Source organism: Sparassis crispa (genome assembly GCF_003851025.1).
Source record: "Sparassis crispa DNA, contig_000016F, whole genome shotgun sequence".
Taxonomy (NCBI): Eukaryota; Fungi; Basidiomycota; class Agaricomycetes; order Polyporales; family Sparassidaceae; genus Sparassis; species Sparassis crispa.
This window is the reverse complement of record NW_020939763.1, coordinates 724,898-742,987: the sequence shown is the minus strand read 5'-3', so window position 1 is coordinate 742,987 and position 18,090 is coordinate 724,898. Positions and strand designations below refer to the sequence as shown.

The window sequence follows — 18,090 nt, the reverse complement described above, 5'->3', positions numbered from 1 at the left end:
CACTACGTGAGATGAGTGTCTGAATTGATCACTCAATGTGGTCAATTTTGTCCATTTGCATGGAAACCTCACATTCTTCGGGGGTTAACCCTTCTGCATGATGGTTTACTTCCCCAACATAGTCCAGGGGTAAGTCTGCTGCTAAGGGAGATGCAATGAGAAGGTTGTGATGAGTTTTGGGTGAGGGTGGTGGTGACGAGAGGTAATCAATGAGGTGTTGCGGGCGAGGTGGTATCGGAATAGGATTGCCATTGACAAGTTGGATGGCATCTCTGTCAAGAAGGAGGGGAGGAACAGGTTGTCGGGCTCATTATCGTGTTCGATAAGCCTTCAATACACATTGGTCTGCACGAACAGAAGCACCAGGGCCTTTTCTTGTCTCTGCACCCTATCTCCTAAGCTTTGCGCTATTGCTTCCATCCTTTCCATGTAATGTCTCATGCCTGATATTATGTGTCTCATGGAGATCAGCTCTGATTTGGTTGCTTGCATAGAATGGATGATACATAGCAACCAGTGGGCGTGTGAGTCATCTAACACTGCCAGGACACGAAGATAAATTTCTTCATATTCCGCCAAAACCCGAATTCTGTGTGATTCGTGCAGCTCACAGTTGGTCCAAGGCATCTCTGGTAGAGATAGCATGATCAGTCTCATACTGATGGGGTTAAGCAAGTCGATGGTGCAGATGCGAGCTGCTCATGCCAGTGGGAAGGTGTGTCAGAGAGGATTCTGCACATTGTGTGGGTCCTCACTCTGGAAGTCTCTGGGATGAGAGGATGGCCATGAGGATCTATCGTCTTCATAGTTGCAGTCATCATCGTCGAGTCTGTAGTCCAATGAAGACATGATGATGGGGTATCAATGGCAAAGGAGTGTTAGACGAGCAATGTGGGCAATTGCTAAGAGTCAGTGAAGGTGTTGTCATCTTTTATACTCCTTCAGTAGTTCTTCAGCATTCATCAGATTTGCTTCAGGTTCCCATAAGCTCTCGGCTGAGGCTTATCCTTTCCACTTCACAAGGTACTGGGTTCTCCCATATCTTTGTCGGTAGTTTAGAATTGCTTCGACTTCATATTCCTCATGTTCTTCAATAAGGTCAGGGGGTGGCCTCATATCATTCAGGCTGTGGATCTCTGTTTCCTTGTAGGAGAGAGAAGGCCTGCGTGGAAAACAGGGTGGATCTTCCATCCTCGTGGTAATGTCAGGCCCCCATTGATATGACAGGATGATATAAGAAAGCCGTCAAACTTGATCACCAAGCAGTGCATCAGTTCTTCTCATTCACAGCCATCGACCGGGTTCCAACTGACGGCGCCTGCCTTTCCCCAGTCGAGCGCATCGAGCTTCGCCATGTTTTTGGGTGAGGTCTCGAAGTCATAGAGGTCGGTGTTCGACCGGATGCATGTGGGCTGTGAAGACTTGGGGAGTGGGCTGAATCTGTGTGGCAAAGGGTACATCAAGAAAATATAGAGACTGCAGCAATAAAACTGTGGCATATCCATGCTGAGTTGTGTGCGTTGCAGTAGTCCATGATCAGCTTCTGCTGGCAGAATGGGTGAAGGTGATATCGAAGAGTGATTACTGTAGTATTGGAAGATGATGGAGGTGAAGAGGAATGAAGTCCATCATGCGTGTCTTGCACCTATAACATCTTGTCTTTGCTGGCACATACCTACTGCAAAAGGTCAGTATGAGCCAAAGCTGAATTAGCAAGTTCACTTACGCTGACAAGCGAACAACCAGAACATTGAATACTGTAGCATTTCGACCAACCCAGCCAGTCACAGGTCACAGGCACCTTGGCCGGCCGGTTTTTGACCTGGTGTCACTGGTCACAGCAATGCTGGCAGGGTGTGACCAATGTTTACAAAAACCAATTTTTTGTGGCCTGCAGCGCCAGGGTGTCTGCAGGGTTATATCTTCAGTTTCCTAGTTCTACCTGAGGTCCAATTGACTGGTCAGCTGGTGGTGGTGGGTCATGGCTGCGAGATCACTTGGCCAGCTTGGCCGGTTTGTCCATCCTGTCTGCTGTCACACCAAGGCTGGCCGCCTGGCCGGATCGAAACTTTGTGGTCATAGGTCACACTCCTGGCCGGGTTAGTCAAAATGCTACCATGAGACATACACAGCCAGATCTCTGCAGCACCAAAATGGGGCCGTGGAGTGGAGGCCCCATACCAGGCTGTGCCACAGCCCATTACTACCCTTTTCGTCTAATGATTTTACGGTATTTTATAAAAACCCTTATATAATGCTTGTAATTGTTGTCAATTCAGCCACGTAGACAGGCCCATGACAGCCTGTGTGCAGCCCCATTTCAGGGCTTGTAGTCAGACACCAAAACAACTCTAGACTGCCATGCCATTATGGGACTGTAGCAGCCCAGAATATGGCTGAGGAAAGAACCAGTCAGATGCTTTGTCTGGGGCTCACAAATGACCAACCAGTTAAAAAATCTCATTTTCATACCAAAAAACTGTATACCACAAAATCCTTGATTTTTTGTATGGACTTCGATACACGCTATGCTATGCTGCCCTACGAACTGTCCACTACCAGAAATTGGCCCTGCTCTGACCGGTAACCCTCCCGCCATGCCGTTCTAGTGTATGCCCTCCACCCTGCACCAATCACAAACAACCTGTAAGCTCAATGTCAGAGTTAGCAATGAATATTGAACGGAAGAAAATCATATTGACCTACTATGTGATGGAGCAACCAGCTCCTCTCAATGTGAATGTAGGTGGCATGTGACAGTGAAGGGATGCATAGCGCACTGACATAGGAATCACATCCGCGAAGCGGTCTTACATTTCGGAGATACCACAGGGTGCTACACAACAGACCCTAGTCCGACACCAATTGGAAGCTGGTTATCAGAGGAGGGAACACTACGAGCCTGAACGCTACTTCTAACTTCTCAACTACGATTCGCAACCATCTCAAAGTACCATCCACCAACTCGCATCTACTGGTGATTCCATGCATAACATTGTACAGTTCGCAGGCCGCATTGCGCAATGTCTCAACCTGAAGGTGCAAGGTTCCTGATGGCAATAAAAAGCTGAGGAACGCAATTTCAGGAAAATAGGGACAGGAAGACCATGCACCAATGTCAGGAAGTCCATCCGATGGGTGGCCCAAACCAAAGTTCTCGCAGACGGCAGGGTCATCATACAGAATGCGGGCAGTCAAACCACTATAGTGTGAGCTGTCGCAAGGTGTATTTCCACTTGAGCCAGGACAGGGATATTGCGCGGAAGGGGTAGGATGATTCCCACACTGGCCGCCTCAGACTGGGCTTGGACCATGAGGACCTGAAGGACATGTGAGGGTCGGACAGCAAAGGAACATATGCTCGCAGGAGCCTCATCAGCAGGATGTGCATCTGGACTGCCCATGCCTTCCACAGGATCAGATCGAAGGGCTCGGTAAAGATCTCAATGTGAAGAAGGGCTTCCGCAAGCGTATATATGTGAAGGATGACGCTGGCATCCATGGATGGGAGATTGAGTTCAGGGTGGGAGATATGCCTCCGAGGCAGGCAGGTGCTTATTAGGCGCTCGGGCAGGACCGGTGATGGGCGACCCCTTGGATTGAGTAGGAGTGTAGGCGGATGGGATTGCGAGATATAGCGTGATGGGCAGTGATTCAATGGAGCGATTGTTAAGCAGAAGTGGGCAGTATCAGAAGGGCAGGAAAAGGTCAGGACCAGTTTCAGTATGAGGGCAGGGGAAGAGGTCAGAGAGAACCCACCATCCCGGAAGGTACACTTGCGAAAGCCTCATTCACATCCCCATCCCATCCAGTTAGTGCATCTTTGGTGTAATGGGGGGTGAGATCTTATCACACCGAACCTCAGATACAGTGCACCAAGCTCTATTCTGGAGTGTCGTGCGTGTATCAAGGTCGTGGTGTGTTAAGTCTCTGACTTCAACACACCGACGCGCGCTCGATACACACAGAGTGCATACAAACAGTATACAACAGTTACATAATACAAGATGAGATTAGATAAGATTAGGGCACAAGTACCACTTGGTACTTGTGCCCCGCAATACAACAGCGGCATGTTACACCCTCCCCCACTGGACACGTTCCACGGGACCATAACACTGACTGCGCCATCGAGTGGATGATGCAGGCAGCGATGTGAGGTGGGGCGGCAGGATGAGGCAAGACGACGGGCAAAGGCGATGACAGACACAGCCAGAACACACAGGCTGGTTGCGAGCACACGGAGGGTATGCATCACGTCCCCAGCCATGGCCCACAGCGGCACGTCAATGGGAGGCACGCCAGCATGAGCTAGTGGCCGCCCATGTCGTGGTCAGGGTCACCAGCCTCAGGGGTTTCTCTGGGGTTGGGACCCAGCTGACTGCTGCCAGCAGGAGTGTTGCCAGTGCCGAGTGTGGGTGGTTCGGGGTCTGGCAGCTGCATCGCCATGTCCTCGTTGATGAGTGATAACAACTCGTGGGTCGGGGGTACCGGCTGAGGGCATTCATCACGAAGGTCCGCCAGGAAGTGTCCCTCGAATGGGGTCACATCTTCAAGGACCCATCCAAGGACGTAGTTGCAGTGTCAATGGTGGAACTTCTCGAGGAATCCAATCTGCATGGGATGGAATTCATGGGCAGCATACCATCGCGCAACATCGTATATGGACGAATTTTGGGCGGATGAGTGGGGGAACAGAGTCGGCTCATTGTTGTTTGCCATGGGGTAATGCCCAACCTGTACAATCCACGTGTATAGTCCGGGGATTTAGAACAGCTCTGCAGTGTGCTTAATGAACACATTGCAGGCCATTGCAGGTATGCTGAGTGGGATGATGGGGGCCATGCGGCGTGCAAGCCACATCGCCTTCAGGTCCTGGTGTAGTGGGGCCTCCGAGCAGTTATTGTTCAAGTGCCTAACAGCCCAGTGAACCTGGCTCGGGTTCTGTGCATACCACGCCACCCACTTGTCGAATGTCGATGAGCTGGTGGGGTTGGTCATCCGGCTGGGAGGTGGAACCATCGGCGGATATATCACTCCAGAGCTGCTGTGACATCGCCATGACATGAGCAGGTTCATCATGCCATGGGACACGGTCAAGTGTCCATCTTGCTGCATCTACCAGATGAGGTCGGTCACCTGGGTGCACGCGCCATCGTTGCCACTGTGAGCCACATCGATGATGCACTGCGAGTTGTGGACGTACTGGGGTACAAAGTTGTACCACTTGGTCGCCTTTCATGGCTGCGTGTTGATCGGTAGGGGAACGTATCAGGCCAGTTGTGCGGGGCCAGCGAGACATCATTATCGGTGTCCGATGGCCATGGCACTATCTTCCCCTTGTCGTCGCTCCTCGATACTCCTTGCCTGGGCAAGTTCATTGGGCCGCGGTTCCTCTGGTGCTGCTTGTTGAGCCGCTGGACCTCGGCGTTGGTGGGCTCATTGTCGTCATCTGTTGTGGACGGCTCTGACTCCGACTCGTCATTGTCGAGGTGCTCGTAGGCCCGCTGCATGTGCGACTTTACAGGGGCAGGAGCGGGACCAACTGGAGGTCGCAGAATGTAGCCAGCCGGCGGTCCCGAGGTAGGGCCAGTCAGCGATCCAGGGGCACCACTCCTTGGTGGTGGCCCTGGGGGCATGTGTCTCGGTGGCGGGGGCATTCCTGAGGTATGGTGTGTGGCCGAGCTCGGCCTACTCGCCATGGTGTAGGGCGAGTATCGCTTTGCTCCCCCGGTCGAGTATTGCGCCGGGGATCGACACCGCGATCCGCTCACGTTGGATGGTGGTGAGTACCGGCGCGAGCTGCTGTTCATCGATGGGGGGGAATACCTTCGCTCCCTCGGGGGAGGTAGGTATTCCAGTAGGGATGGTTGTCTACGTGGAGCCCCGCTCAGTTGCCCTCGATAGTCCGAGGGCGATCAAGGTTAGGAACTCGATGTGATCTGCCTGAGGAGGTGTTCGTGCTCCCTTAGTAAGTTGTTGACTCGTCATTGCTGTGTGGTTGCTTCTGCTTCTGCCGCATGGAGTTGCGCTTGCAGCTCCATGTTGCATTGCTGCGTGAGAGCGTCACCACGTCCTCCCCCTTCCAAGGCCGTGTAGGTCTGGAAGTGCTCCCAGAACAGGTGCTGCTTGGCATTGAGCGCATCTGTGTGGGCTTCCTGATAGGGGGCCGTGTTGTGTGCCATTGCGATATGTTGAAGGTAGGCATAACACATGGCACACACCTCCATGTGGTACAGTGTGAACTGGTGAGTCCCAAATGAGACCCACCTTTCCACCACTGTTGGGATCGGCGGTGGTGGCATCATTGTCAATGCATTCCCAGCACCTGTTGGTGCTGGGGTTATTGATGTCACTGTGATCGCTGGGGCCACCATCGATCGTATCGCGATCGGTGGCAGTGGTGGTTGCAGCGGGGCCTGTGGCATCACCACAGCTCCATATTGGAGCCGCGGAGATGTCGACCTTGGTCGATCTTGCTGTTGCACAGTGGGGCGGCTTGTTGTCACCTCATCATCATTGGTTTCCATTGGTAAGGTTGGTTGGGACATGGTGGTAGGAGTGTGGGAGCGGTGGCCTTGCCACACGTGTAGTTATATGGGCAAGTGCCAGCATCTCACGTGATCTGTCACGTGGACACGACGCGTACATCCTTTGATGTTATACACATCCGATCCTCCACTTGTGGTTATTTTTTCTTCATTTCACAGGTGGCGTGGTCTTGCGCGGCAGCGCTCTCCAGTCCTTCACACCCATTAGTGTAAAGTACTCATCGAGCACGGCCAATTCCTTGCAGTGGGCATGTGGCTCCCATGTATAGTCACCTAGCATCCATCGCACATGGAATTCGATTCTATTGCCATCCCAGCAATGGCCTACAATTTCATCCACCAGCCATTCCATCTCCGCATCGTTGCCAAAGTCATAGTACGACTTTGCCTCGCGGTGCAGAAACAACACATTATCATTGGACTCGTGTCATTGGAGTAGCGAAACGTGGAATGTAGGTAGGATACGCCGGTCCTTCAGTTCTTGTGGTAACTCTAATGTGTAGTTAGAGGTTGCCGCATGAATGTCAGTGATTTCACATGGTCCAATAAATTTGGGCATCAGCTTCCTCGCATGACCTTTAGGTAGTGCGAGGTTCTGCGCGGATAGATACACCTTTGATCCAGTCATAAACTCCAGCTCCTTCTGCCGTAGTTTATTGGCTTGGAACGTTTGGTGTGTACAGCTCTCGATGATGGCATTGTGCGCCACCTCGAGGTTGGCCAGTGCTCATTGGGCAAATTCCTGCATGCCCACAAATTTTGTGGTTCCGTGCAGGCCTCCAATCATTCGCGACAAGTATCCATAATTAAGTTTGAATGGGGCAAATCCTGTGGTCATGCTCGTGGCTGAGTTCAGCGTGAACTCAACCATCGGGATCTTGTCTATCCAATCTAATTGATTGGGAGACACGATGGACCATAGGATTTGGGATACTGATCAGATGGTCCACTCGGACAGCCCGTTGGTTTGCGGATGGAACAACATCAACATGAGTAACTTCGCACCCAGGAGTCGATGTAGTTCATGCCAAAATTTTGACATGAACTTCAAGTCCCGGTCCGAGACGATGGACTCGGGCATCCCATGCAGTCGCACAATTTCTCGGACATAGAGCTCAGCTATGTCTGAGGCCATGCTCGTCATATTCACGGGGACCAGGTGTACCATTGATGTAAGGTGGCATATGACTACCCATAGGTAGTCATATCCCTTTGATCATGGAAACAGACCGACGAGGTCCATTGCTTTTGAATTCCACGGAAACCGTGGAATTGGCAAGGAATGAAGTAGTCCCACTTGCAAGTGATTGCGAGGTTTTGCCCTTTGGCAGGCCTCGCACATCACGCAGAATTTTTCGATGTTGCTTCCGATCCTAGGCCACCAGAACCACCATCAGATGTATTCCGACATCTTTTGTGGGCCGTAGTGTCCTATGTCATGTGCCCTCTATCGATGATGATCTCGGTCATCATTCGATGACGGTACAGGACCCTCGGGATGCAGATAACTTCTTCATTCTGGCGGTTCTTCGTATATATGGTCTTGTCCCGGATTATGAAGGTGCTGAATTCCATTGGGGATTCAACGACCTTCCTAAATAACGGGTCCTCGCCGTAGCCCTTTTGGACTGTGGCCAGAAATGGGGTATCCTGTTCCAAATGGGCCTTCAGTGGAGGTCCGTTGGTACGTGATTCTGCTATTGTCGGGTCCTCATCCTTTGCACCTGGAGTTGGTGTCACTAGGGGCAGGTGGGAGGCCATCTCACTGGCCTCCTGATCCCTTGACTCCTGCACATCCTTGGGCAGCTGTGCTGAGCGCTGGATTATTCCGACACGCAGCTCAGCAATATGGGGGTAGGTCATCCCACTCAGGGTCTAGACGAATGTTTGTGTTCGCATAGTCCTGGATGGGTGCGAATTTATCCGCATTGTCGTTCTCGTAGTACCTCAATAGACAGTCTGCGACCTTATTGGTCGCGCTTTCTACATACTGGATCTTGTATTGAAATCGAGACATGTACTTGTTCCAACGAATCTGTCTATTCATTGGATTGGTTATGCCTTCGAAATACTTCAATGCCTGATGGTCAGTCGCAATCATTATCAGTCGACCAAGTAGTTTGTCCTCCCACTTGAGGAGAGCTTCCAGTATCGCGAGTGCCTCATGCTCATATGTTTTATAAGCACGTTGCGCACTCATGAATTTCTTTGACAGGAAGCCAGCTGGGCGACAGGTTCGCCAGTCTGGTCCCTGTCCATACATCGCTCCAACACCGTATAACGACACATTGGATATCACCCAGATGGGTTCTGGTTGATGTGGGTCGATTGGCTTCAGGATGGGTGCCTTGCATGCCAAAGCTTTGATCATTTCAAAGCATTTGGTGTGCATTGGGTGCCATACGAATGCTCAGTTGTTGTGAGCCATGTTCGACAACGGTGAAGTGTACACCATTACATCGGGCATGAAGTGTCCTAGGTAGTTCACGAGCCCTAGGAATCATTGTACTTCTTTGTAAGATCAAGGTATTCGCCATTCGCGAATACGGCTCATCTTGTCTGAGTCTGCGTGGAGTCCTCGGTCATCAATTAGATGACCTAGGCAGTCCATGCTCCATGTGTATAGGTCGCACTTCATTTCGCTAAGGTAGAGCTTTGCCTCCCTCAGCTTACAGAATACAATTTTCAAATGACATTCGTGTTCTTCGATTGTGTCGGAGAACACGAATATGTCATCGAGGTATACGTGAACGTATTGTCCGATGCAGTCACAGAATATCAATGTCATGAGGCTTTGGAATGTTGCTGGGGCATTACAATCACCTTGTTGCATGACATGACTTACGAATGTACCGTATGGGGTGGAGAACACTGTTTTCCAGACGTCCTCTGCCGCCACATATATTTGTTCATATGCATCGGACAAGTCAATCTTCGACCGGTATTTGGCACGAGGCACGTCCATGCGTATCTGGTCCTGGTCCGGGAACGGAGTTACGTCCTTTACGGTGTTGTCGTTGCGTTTACGCGCGTCGACAACTGTCCATAATTTTCCACTCTTCTTCATAATACATATCATGGGCGCTGCCTGGAGAGCCTGCTTGGACTCCCACCAGCCAGTGTCCTGGTATCATTGGATCTTGGTTAGGAGCAATGGCTTCATTGCATCGGCACATCTCGGTAATCGCTGTCGATACTGCTCATCGTTATTGATGAGCAGTATTCAATGGTTAATTTCATGGAATGGTGAAAGGATTGGGGGCGGGGGGCACATTATGTCCCTCATCTTCTCAATCCAGGCTTTTCGGTGTTCTTGTAGTTTCTCCTTGGATGCTATTGCATCTGAGGATTCTACGAATGTGGCGTGAATTTCTTCGTCTTTACGATGTTCGTTCAGTGCGAACACCATTAAGTCATTTAGACCTAATGGGTTTGGCTGACTGAACCGGTCCCGTCGTGGTTCGTTCATTGAGTGTCTAGTTGGTGTGAACTTCTCCGAGATGTCAGGGAAACAGTCCTTTTTGGGCTGTTTCCTGTTTCTCGTGGTTGATTTTTCTTTCGCCTTGACATTTCCATCATTCCCCTCCCCTCTTAGGACTGTCCCTGGGTTCGCACCATGAGACTGGGGCGGCTTCGCGGCCATTGGTCTCGTTGTGGGGTCCTATTGTGGGTTCTCCGGGGTTATAATGATAAGGGTACCAACGTTGTTGTGCACGCGGTAGTGTGAGTGCGACATATCCTTGTGATTCACAAGGATTGTGGCCTCGTCCACTTCTGCATAGGTTGGTATCTTTTGTTGTTAAATTGATATGGTGCAGTTCTCGAAGTCGAGGACCATGCTATATTTATGCATGAACACTGTGCCTAGTACGGCATCATATCTATTGATATCGACGACGTCTAGGTAGTGTTGTGCCTTTACTGGGCCTATGGAGATTGTGGGTAGTGCACCATAATTGATGCACGTCCTGCTTCCCTTGGTGCCCAGTTGGAGACCTATTTGGTCATCCAGGTCGATTCAGTCCACCTTCGAGATGTACGCCATCTCCGGAGAAATGGAGTCCGTTGTACACCCCAAGTCGAATAGTGTATAGGTCTTGATCCCATTGATCAAGACCTCTGCACATAGTGTTCATTGTGTCTGCGGGTTTCACTGAGGCTGCATGGCTGGATCAGTCAGGCGTCATAGACGTGAGTCGTACAGCCATGCATTCCTTGAGGATCGTGCGTCTGTTGCGGGTTCACTAGCATGGAGGTGTACAGTCTGCGTACACTTTCCAGGCTTGTGTTGATGCATGGCGCCGAATCTCATCGATCCCAGGCAAACGTTGTAGTCATCAGTCCAGCCATCGTCTCCAGATGGGGGTTCACACTCATCTGCCGATGAGTACTGTGATCCCTCTGGAGCCCAGTCCGACTCAGGATATGTTTGATATCCTGTGTCATTCTGGTATGGCCCTTCATTTCCATCAGTTTCGGAAGTCGTCTCCTGTGGAGCCAGCTCCTGAACTGCAGCCTCTGGTTCCGCCGGTTCTTAGTTTGCCTGTTCCTCATCCTCGGAGCGGTCATCGACTACACGTTGTGCGTGTAGTCGCGCTGGCCGAGGTTTACCATAGTTCGGGCATGTCGGGTTTGTCGAGAAGTGGCCCTTGCCACCGCAAGAATAACAAGTGACGTTTGCATTCGTTGCCTTGTTATTCGCTGGTGGTCTCAATCCCGAGACTGCCGGGTTTGCAGTAGAACGACCACCCCCATGACGTTGTCCATCGTGTGGGTTCATCATTCTATGGCCAGCATTACCAGCCTGCCATGCATGTCCTGGGTGTGCCCCTCCTCGTCCTTGTCCTTGCGGGCAATAGGTAGGTCGTGTATCTCCCGTCAATGATATCATCGGCACGAGGAATGACATGGCCTTACTTGAAATCCGGGTCCCCGTATGGTCCCCGGTCTTCTGAGGCTGTCGGCGGTCCTTGTATGTACGGTATTGGTCCAGCCATCCGTTGCCCTGTTCGATCGCCAAGGCCAATCGATACAGTGTATCGATGGTGTGTTTCTCAGGTGATAGTAGGTGGGCTAGATGCATTACTTCTACCATCGGTAGCGGTAACGTGTCCATAAACCTTTTCCGGAATGCATATTCCATCGGGTATTGCACCATGCAATCTGCATGGTGTAATAGCCTATCGTATAGCTCACTCACGCCACCACGTGATAAGCTGTACGTCGCCTTGTCGTACTTCTCGGATGCTATCAGTTCCGAGTCCTTGTGTAGGAATCGTCAGTGGAGGTGCATCACTGCATCCTCAAAGTACCATTGTCATACTTCGCGGTTCGGTGACTGCACATTCAGAAAGAACCAGTTGGCGGCATCATCTTTAAGGCTTTGCCCCAATATCCACAGGTGATCCGCATCCATGGCATTGCCAGTGATGCGGAGAGTCTTGAAGTATTCCAGCAATTTCTGTAGCCAGACCTCGAATGCATCAAGATCGTCCTTCCCATTGTATTGCGGCGGTGGAGGCATCTTGGTGACTCTGAGCTATGCTGGTGGTTCGTCGATGGGATCTCTTGATACCATCTCGTCCACCATTGTATGGATCCTCTTGATTGCGGGAGACATATCTGGAGGTATCGCTCCTGGGCCATGTGATCGTTGTACGGTCGCATGGCCTGTGTGCGTACCTGGTGCGGCTGTTGTATTCATTCCCGGGAATCAAGGGGGTCAGTTCACTGTGGTAGTGACTGCTGAGTTTGGCTGGGTCACTCCCGATTGGAATGTTACGTTCCGAGCAACATTGGGCTGTTGCATAGCTGTCATTGTGTTCACTGCAGGACCTTGTGTCGGTCTTGTAGGTCATGTGTTTGTTCCCGCCATGGGCTGCCCTTGCAGCCCACAGGGGTATCCAGGTCCTGTAGGTCGCATTGGTCGAGGAGGCAGTGGTGGCGGAGTCGATCCATTGGATCACGGTAGCCGTTGTCCTCCAGGTCGGTGTCTCTGGGGTGGTGTTGCGGGCCTTCGACCATTTCTTCTAAAATGGTCGAAATCGTTCCCGTCATCTCCGGGGTATGGACTGGAGTCGTCTGAATCATCTCTTCCGGGGTCACCTTCAGGAGCTGCTACTGGAGCCGTTCCGGATTGGAGTGATCCCCACATCGCGCAAGGTGTCGATGATACTGACGGTTGTACTCCAAATGCCCTCAATGCCCTTTTGGACTCTGAGGCCATCCGGTCCAAGTATCTGGTGTATATTAGCACCCTTTGATTGTAATCCTCATCCAGCTCTCCCTCTTGCTGCGGTCGGGCCAACTGACAGTACGCGCTCTCGATAATTATATTGGGAGCACCTGCTGTCGGGTCCTTGACCTCTGAGGGGTATAATCCTCACTCTACCGCTATCTCTTCGATGGAGTTCCTCATTCCCGAGGGGACGGGTTGATCCATTGGGTCAACTTCGTCTCCTGAGGAATTCTCAAGTTTGTCCATTATCCTTTCAAACTGCTCGTTCTGCGCTTGGCGGGTCCATTCGTGTGTCTCATGAATGGCCTGCATCTCGCGTTCTTGCTTCTCTTGCAGTGCGTCGAGTTTGCAGTTCGCCTCTTCTCGAGCCCACTGGAGTGCCTCTCGGGCTCTCTCTCTGCACACACTTTCTGATGAGCTCGTGCTTGCAGTGCTTCCTGGGGCTCTATCCTTAGTGCTACGTATTTTGTCCACTAGGGAAGATATCGGTTGCACTGGCAGGGTGGGGAACAGAAATCTCTGCGAGTAATGCGAAGGATGCCATGGCATCCTTCTCATTCTTGTCATTTCCGTTTCTTCGCTGGCCTGGTGAGATCCAGTGGATCTCACTGGCATTCTGACATTACGGTCAGAGGCGGATTCCCGCTGCTGCTCATCCGTTCGGCCTCCTCATGTTGAGCGTGGGGGTTCGACGTACGACAGTGTAAAGGATCGTGGGGCTGGTGATGCCAGTTCTTGCCCACGGTCCGTTATTTCTGGGGCTGGCGTGCCAGTGTCCGCGTGCATGTCATCATGGGGTGCGCTCTCGGCCATGTCTGCCAGAGCCACGTGCTCTGCCTGTCTTGACTGGGAGCGTGTTATCCGTGTGTTTTTGGGGCCTTGACTTGCCATTAGGTGGCAAGTTAAGGTTCTTGATTTCTTGATGAGGGTCTTTGCTGTTGAATAGAATTTTTCGCAGGGCGAATTGGACTGTAAAAAAGTGTAATGGGGGGGGAGATCTTATCACACCAAACCTCAGATACAGTGCACCAAGCTCTATTCTGAAGTGTGGTGCGTGTATCAAGGTCGTGGTGTGTTAAGTCTCTGACTTCAACACACCGACACGCACTCGATACACGCAGAGCGCGTACAAACAGTATACAACAGTTATGTAATACAAGATGAGATTAGATAAGATTAGGGCACAAGTACCGCTTGGTACTTGTGCCCCGCAATACAACAGCGGCACATTACATTTGGGCAGTCTTGCATTTGTGCGTTTTCTGGGCAGTCTTATGTTTCCGCATTTTAGTGTTCTCCTTAGAGCAGTGCGATTTTACTCTGATGCATTCCCAGCGATTATTGCGACTACAGAGATTTTCCTAGCTACACTTTTGGGCTATCCACCTCATACCTCTGGAATAGACTCCTCTCCTTCATTGCATATCAGACCCCACGCGAACTTGATTCTGCTCGTACTCCACCTTTCCGGCTTGCGATGGAACTACAATCTCCTCAATGGAAACATGTTGCCAAGCCTGGGATCAACTAGGAGAGGATTCAAGATGATAGCGGGAGCTGCAGGTTGTCACCAGATGATGGTGAGGACGAAGAGGGTGTGAGAGTACGAGCGCATAAAGCAGAGCACAGCAGAATCTTGACAAAACCCTTCAGAGTTTGTATCTACTTAGAGATTTTCTGAGTCGCAGCTTGTACAAGTAATCCGCAGAGTTAGAAACAGGACTGGGATATGCTCTAGCAAGGGCCGGGGGTTGTATAAGCGTCATTTCGGTATCCCATGACCGGTGTCTAACTGGTGCTGCTGTCGAAGCAACAATATCAGGCTGTATGCAAACACCTCAGCCACCCTCTCACAGCCCAGGAATCGACCTGTTCAAAACCCCATTACAGCCTTGGAAATCTGGGGCCATTCGGACCACCCAAATCTGGTCCGATCTCAGGCCTCATGAAAATTCCTGAAGCAACATCACACGAGGGCTGTATTTCGGTACGTAGTGTTATTGAGGGCCTGGCTTGGCCTGAAAGCCCTGGCTTTGGCTTGGCTTTAGCAGGCTTGGGCTTCATCAAACTCCAAACTAGGCCTGATGGTAGGGCTTGGGCTTGGCTCAGGCTTGGCTTGGGCTCAAGCCAGGGCCTGCTGAAGAAAAAAAATATTTTATATGTAGCTACTAGGTGACCTACTCAGATAGTTGATCAATAAGAAATTGACAGCTCAACTTGACTGGCAGCCTTTAGGATAGCATTATAGGTGAGTTGTGCCAGTCTATGAATGTTCATAAGGGTTTCAATATCATCATACCTTCATGAAGATACTCACCTTTGGGGGAAAAAAGAGCATATCACAGAAGGGGTCGTCATAGTGAAAGTGAGGAATTTTCTGGTATGCCCAGGAGTGCCAGCAAAGGTAGCAGTGAGGTGTGAATGAGGCCGGATGTTGGGTTAGGCAGTCCTGTATTTTTGTTGCACATAGCGCTGAAAGCCCCGGGCTCGCGGGCTCGGCTCGGACTTGAGCATTCTCAAGTCAGGCCCAGTGGCAAGGCTTCCAGACGGCTTTGGCCGGGCTTGGCCGGGCTTTCTACGGCTCGGCTTGGCCTGGCTTGGGCTTAAAAGCCAAGCCACCAACAACACTATCGGTACATATTTCCATCTTTTCTACCCTTTTCATCTAATGATTTTCTGGTGCTTTACTGTTTTGGCCATGTAGCATAATCGTCCAACAGCAAGTACTGTCAACATTGGTCTGACTCATGAGTGATGACATCCACCATGTGACTGTGGGATGGGCTTCATGAAGCACCCAACTGCCATGTGCAAAAAAAGGCCCACATATATATGTAAAATAATAATTGTACACTTTGAACAGCATAGTCCTAGGTCCATTCCTGACCAGAAAAAATGTCTCTGAAATGAGAAAAGCTCTCAGAAATGTCAATTTATGGTCTCCGGTCTCGGAATTCTCCGGCTGAGCCCTCTTGATCTCCACAAGTCTTGTTGACCTGTGGAAATCTTCTAAACTGGTCTCCGGATTTCCACAAGGCCATCAACCTGGGCAAATCTTCAGTCTTCCTGTCTAGCAGTGTAGTTGAAGACCGGGTAGAGGTTGGCATTGAGGAACTTGGCCTTGATGATGAGCCAGAGCCAGAACATTGGCGTGGCATAAGTGATATCCGACGACTCCATCTTGCCAGACCCGCCAGTAAGGAGGCCACCGAATTCGCCAGTGCCGAAGGCAATCATCGATCCGGAGTCTCCGCTCCTGGAGAACACGCCTGAGTCGTATGGGAGGATTGCCCATTCAATCGAGTCCCGGTGAGTCTGGTTGGCGAAGTACTCGCGCGCACAGGAGAAGAATCCCGTGGCACGACCAATCGTGGTGAGAGTGGTTAGGCCGCGCTTGATGACGTAGAGGCAGTTTTCGCTGTCGTGGTCCTTCGTGTCGGGATGCCGCATGCGATCCTCGGCGAGAATGCCCCTGAGCTCGAGGAGGCGTTCGGCTGGGTACTCAAAGCCGGACTGCGCGTCCGTGCGAGGATACATCTTGTTTACGAACTTGGCGGCCTCGATCTCCGTCCCTGAATATAAACAGTTAATTCAGACGCCTTTAGTGAAAAAGATCAGCATGCACCTAAGTCAATAACGTTCCCCTTAAAGTTATGCAAAAACCTGGCCTTATCGAGCTTGATGACGCAAACGTCCTTGGTGAAGCCATGCGGAGCGGTACCGATAGTGATAGCAGGCGACCAGACAACGTGACCGACCACACGCTGGCTCGGCTTACCGAAGTCCTTCTTCGTCTTCTCGTAGAGCTTCTGAAGCTCATTGATCGCGTCGGTCGTCTCCTCCAGCAGCTCCCGAGTCTTCTCCAGCTCCTTCTTCGCCTTCTTAGCAGCAGGGGTATCGCCCTCCGCCCTCCCCTCCAACCTCCCGATCGACTCCCTGCGGATCTCCGTCGCAGTGCTAAGGTTTCCGATCTGGATCTGGACGGACTTGAGGTAGTCCTCCCACGCCTTGGTGCCCATGAGGAGGACTTTCTTACGAGGCCCGCTGGGGTTGTAGGTGTAGTCGGAATTGTCCTCATCTGCCGGGAAGAGAACGTGGCGAGCCGTAACGCCGTAGAGGTCGTCGCCGTCATTGAAGTAGAAGCCCATAGTGCCCTGGAGGTGGGGCGTCTTCGCGGCAGCCATAGGAAGTCCAAGCGCAGTAGTGAGAGGATCAATGACGTGTCTGGTTGCATCCAGGTCCGAGGCAGGTTCGTAGAGCTCTGCACTAGCTGAACGCTTGAACACCGATTCCCGGAATTCGATGTCGACGGCTGTAATGTCCTCGTCCTCGAGGAGTGCGAGTATGGCGTTAGCTGAGTTGAACGCATCCTCACCGGCGAGACTATCGGGAAGAACGCCGACCCAGATCACGACGGGACTGATAACAGCAGGCATTTGTTGGTTCGGGATCGGGACCGTGCGGAAACGGACGAGGTCGATGGTCGAAAAGCGGACCTGCTGCTTGTCGAGAAGGTCACGAACCTTGGGACGGACATCCTCCCACTTGTCGCCAAGCTTATGGTCGTAGACTGGATAGAGGTGCTTCAAGCGACGATACGCCTCTGGTCCCTTGGGCATGACAAAGGGATCCTTCGACGTGCGGTAGACCTAGGGAGTGACATGGGTAGTGCTTGCCCGGGTAAACCTGTGACCCGACCCGTGTCACACCCGCACGGGTGACCCGTATAGAGCCCAGGTGACCCACCTGTAGACCCGGATCGGGTACGGGTATGCCGGCCGTGACGGCGGGTAGGCCCGGGTATACCCGTGGCTACCTGTTATGGGGAGCGTCAGAAATTCTCCTCCTGTTGCTATGGCAGACGACGAACTACTATCGCGGCCAAGTCGCGGTGGTCGAAATCACTTTCACTATTCTCTTTTCATCGCAGTGCGCAGTACAACGATGCGCTTGGTCTGCCTAATTCTGTCCTAGTATCTTCTGTTTTCGCCCTCATTCCATTCCTCACCATGGCAATTTTTCCACTAGTTCACGATCCTGGCAATCCTGTCGGGTTCTCTGCAAAGCTTTGGTGCCCAGCATTTTCCAATATGATATTATGGTGTATATATATGGTGTGCTTGACTGACTGCAGCTCCACCGCCAGGGAACCCATTTGTACATGATGAGTTCCAGTGTGAAGAGCTCTCCAGCTCTTCATGCCACAACAACCCGAAGTATCAGCTATCGGTGCAATGCATGGTATATGATCATAGCCATTCTTGTTCTCCTCCCTATTATCTCGACTGTGCCGGCTTGCAT

At 51.5% G+C, this 18,090-nt stretch overlaps 4 protein-coding genes across 4 annotated transcripts; all 4 read right to left on the bottom strand.

Annotated features, from left to right (window-relative positions):
• Window positions 1–4,915: 4,915 nt before the first annotated feature.
• Window positions 4,916–5,660, bottom strand: SCP_1702660 (hypothetical protein; the record flags this gene model as incomplete). The annotated part of the gene is made up of 2 exons (XM_027765052.1): window positions 4,916–5,139; window positions 5,207–5,660. The coding sequence occupies 2 exons, from the start codon at window positions 5,658–5,660 to the stop codon at window positions 4,916–4,918; spliced, it is 678 nt and encodes a 225-aa protein (XP_027620853.1).
• Window positions 5,661–5,987: 327 nt separating this feature from the next.
• Window positions 5,988–6,551, bottom strand: SCP_1702650 (hypothetical protein; the record flags this gene model as incomplete). The annotated part of the gene is made up of 1 exon (XM_027765051.1): window positions 5,988–6,551. The coding sequence occupies one exon, from the start codon at window positions 6,549–6,551 to the stop codon at window positions 5,988–5,990; it is 564 nt and encodes a 187-aa protein (XP_027620852.1).
• Window positions 6,552–7,982: 1,431 nt separating this feature from the next.
• Window positions 7,983–8,414, bottom strand: SCP_1702640 (hypothetical protein; the record flags this gene model as incomplete). The annotated part of the gene is made up of 1 exon (XM_027765050.1): window positions 7,983–8,414. The coding sequence occupies one exon, from the start codon at window positions 8,412–8,414 to the stop codon at window positions 7,983–7,985; it is 432 nt and encodes a 143-aa protein (XP_027620851.1).
• Window positions 8,415–15,846: 7,432 nt separating this feature from the next.
• On the bottom strand, window positions 15,847–17,408 carry SCP_1702630 (hypothetical protein; the record flags this gene model as incomplete). The annotated part of the gene is made up of 2 exons (XM_027765049.1): window positions 15,847–16,361; window positions 16,415–17,408. The coding sequence occupies 2 exons, from the start codon at window positions 17,406–17,408 to the stop codon at window positions 15,847–15,849; spliced, it is 1,509 nt and encodes a 502-aa protein (XP_027620850.1).
• Window positions 17,409–18,090: the final 682 nt, after the last annotated feature.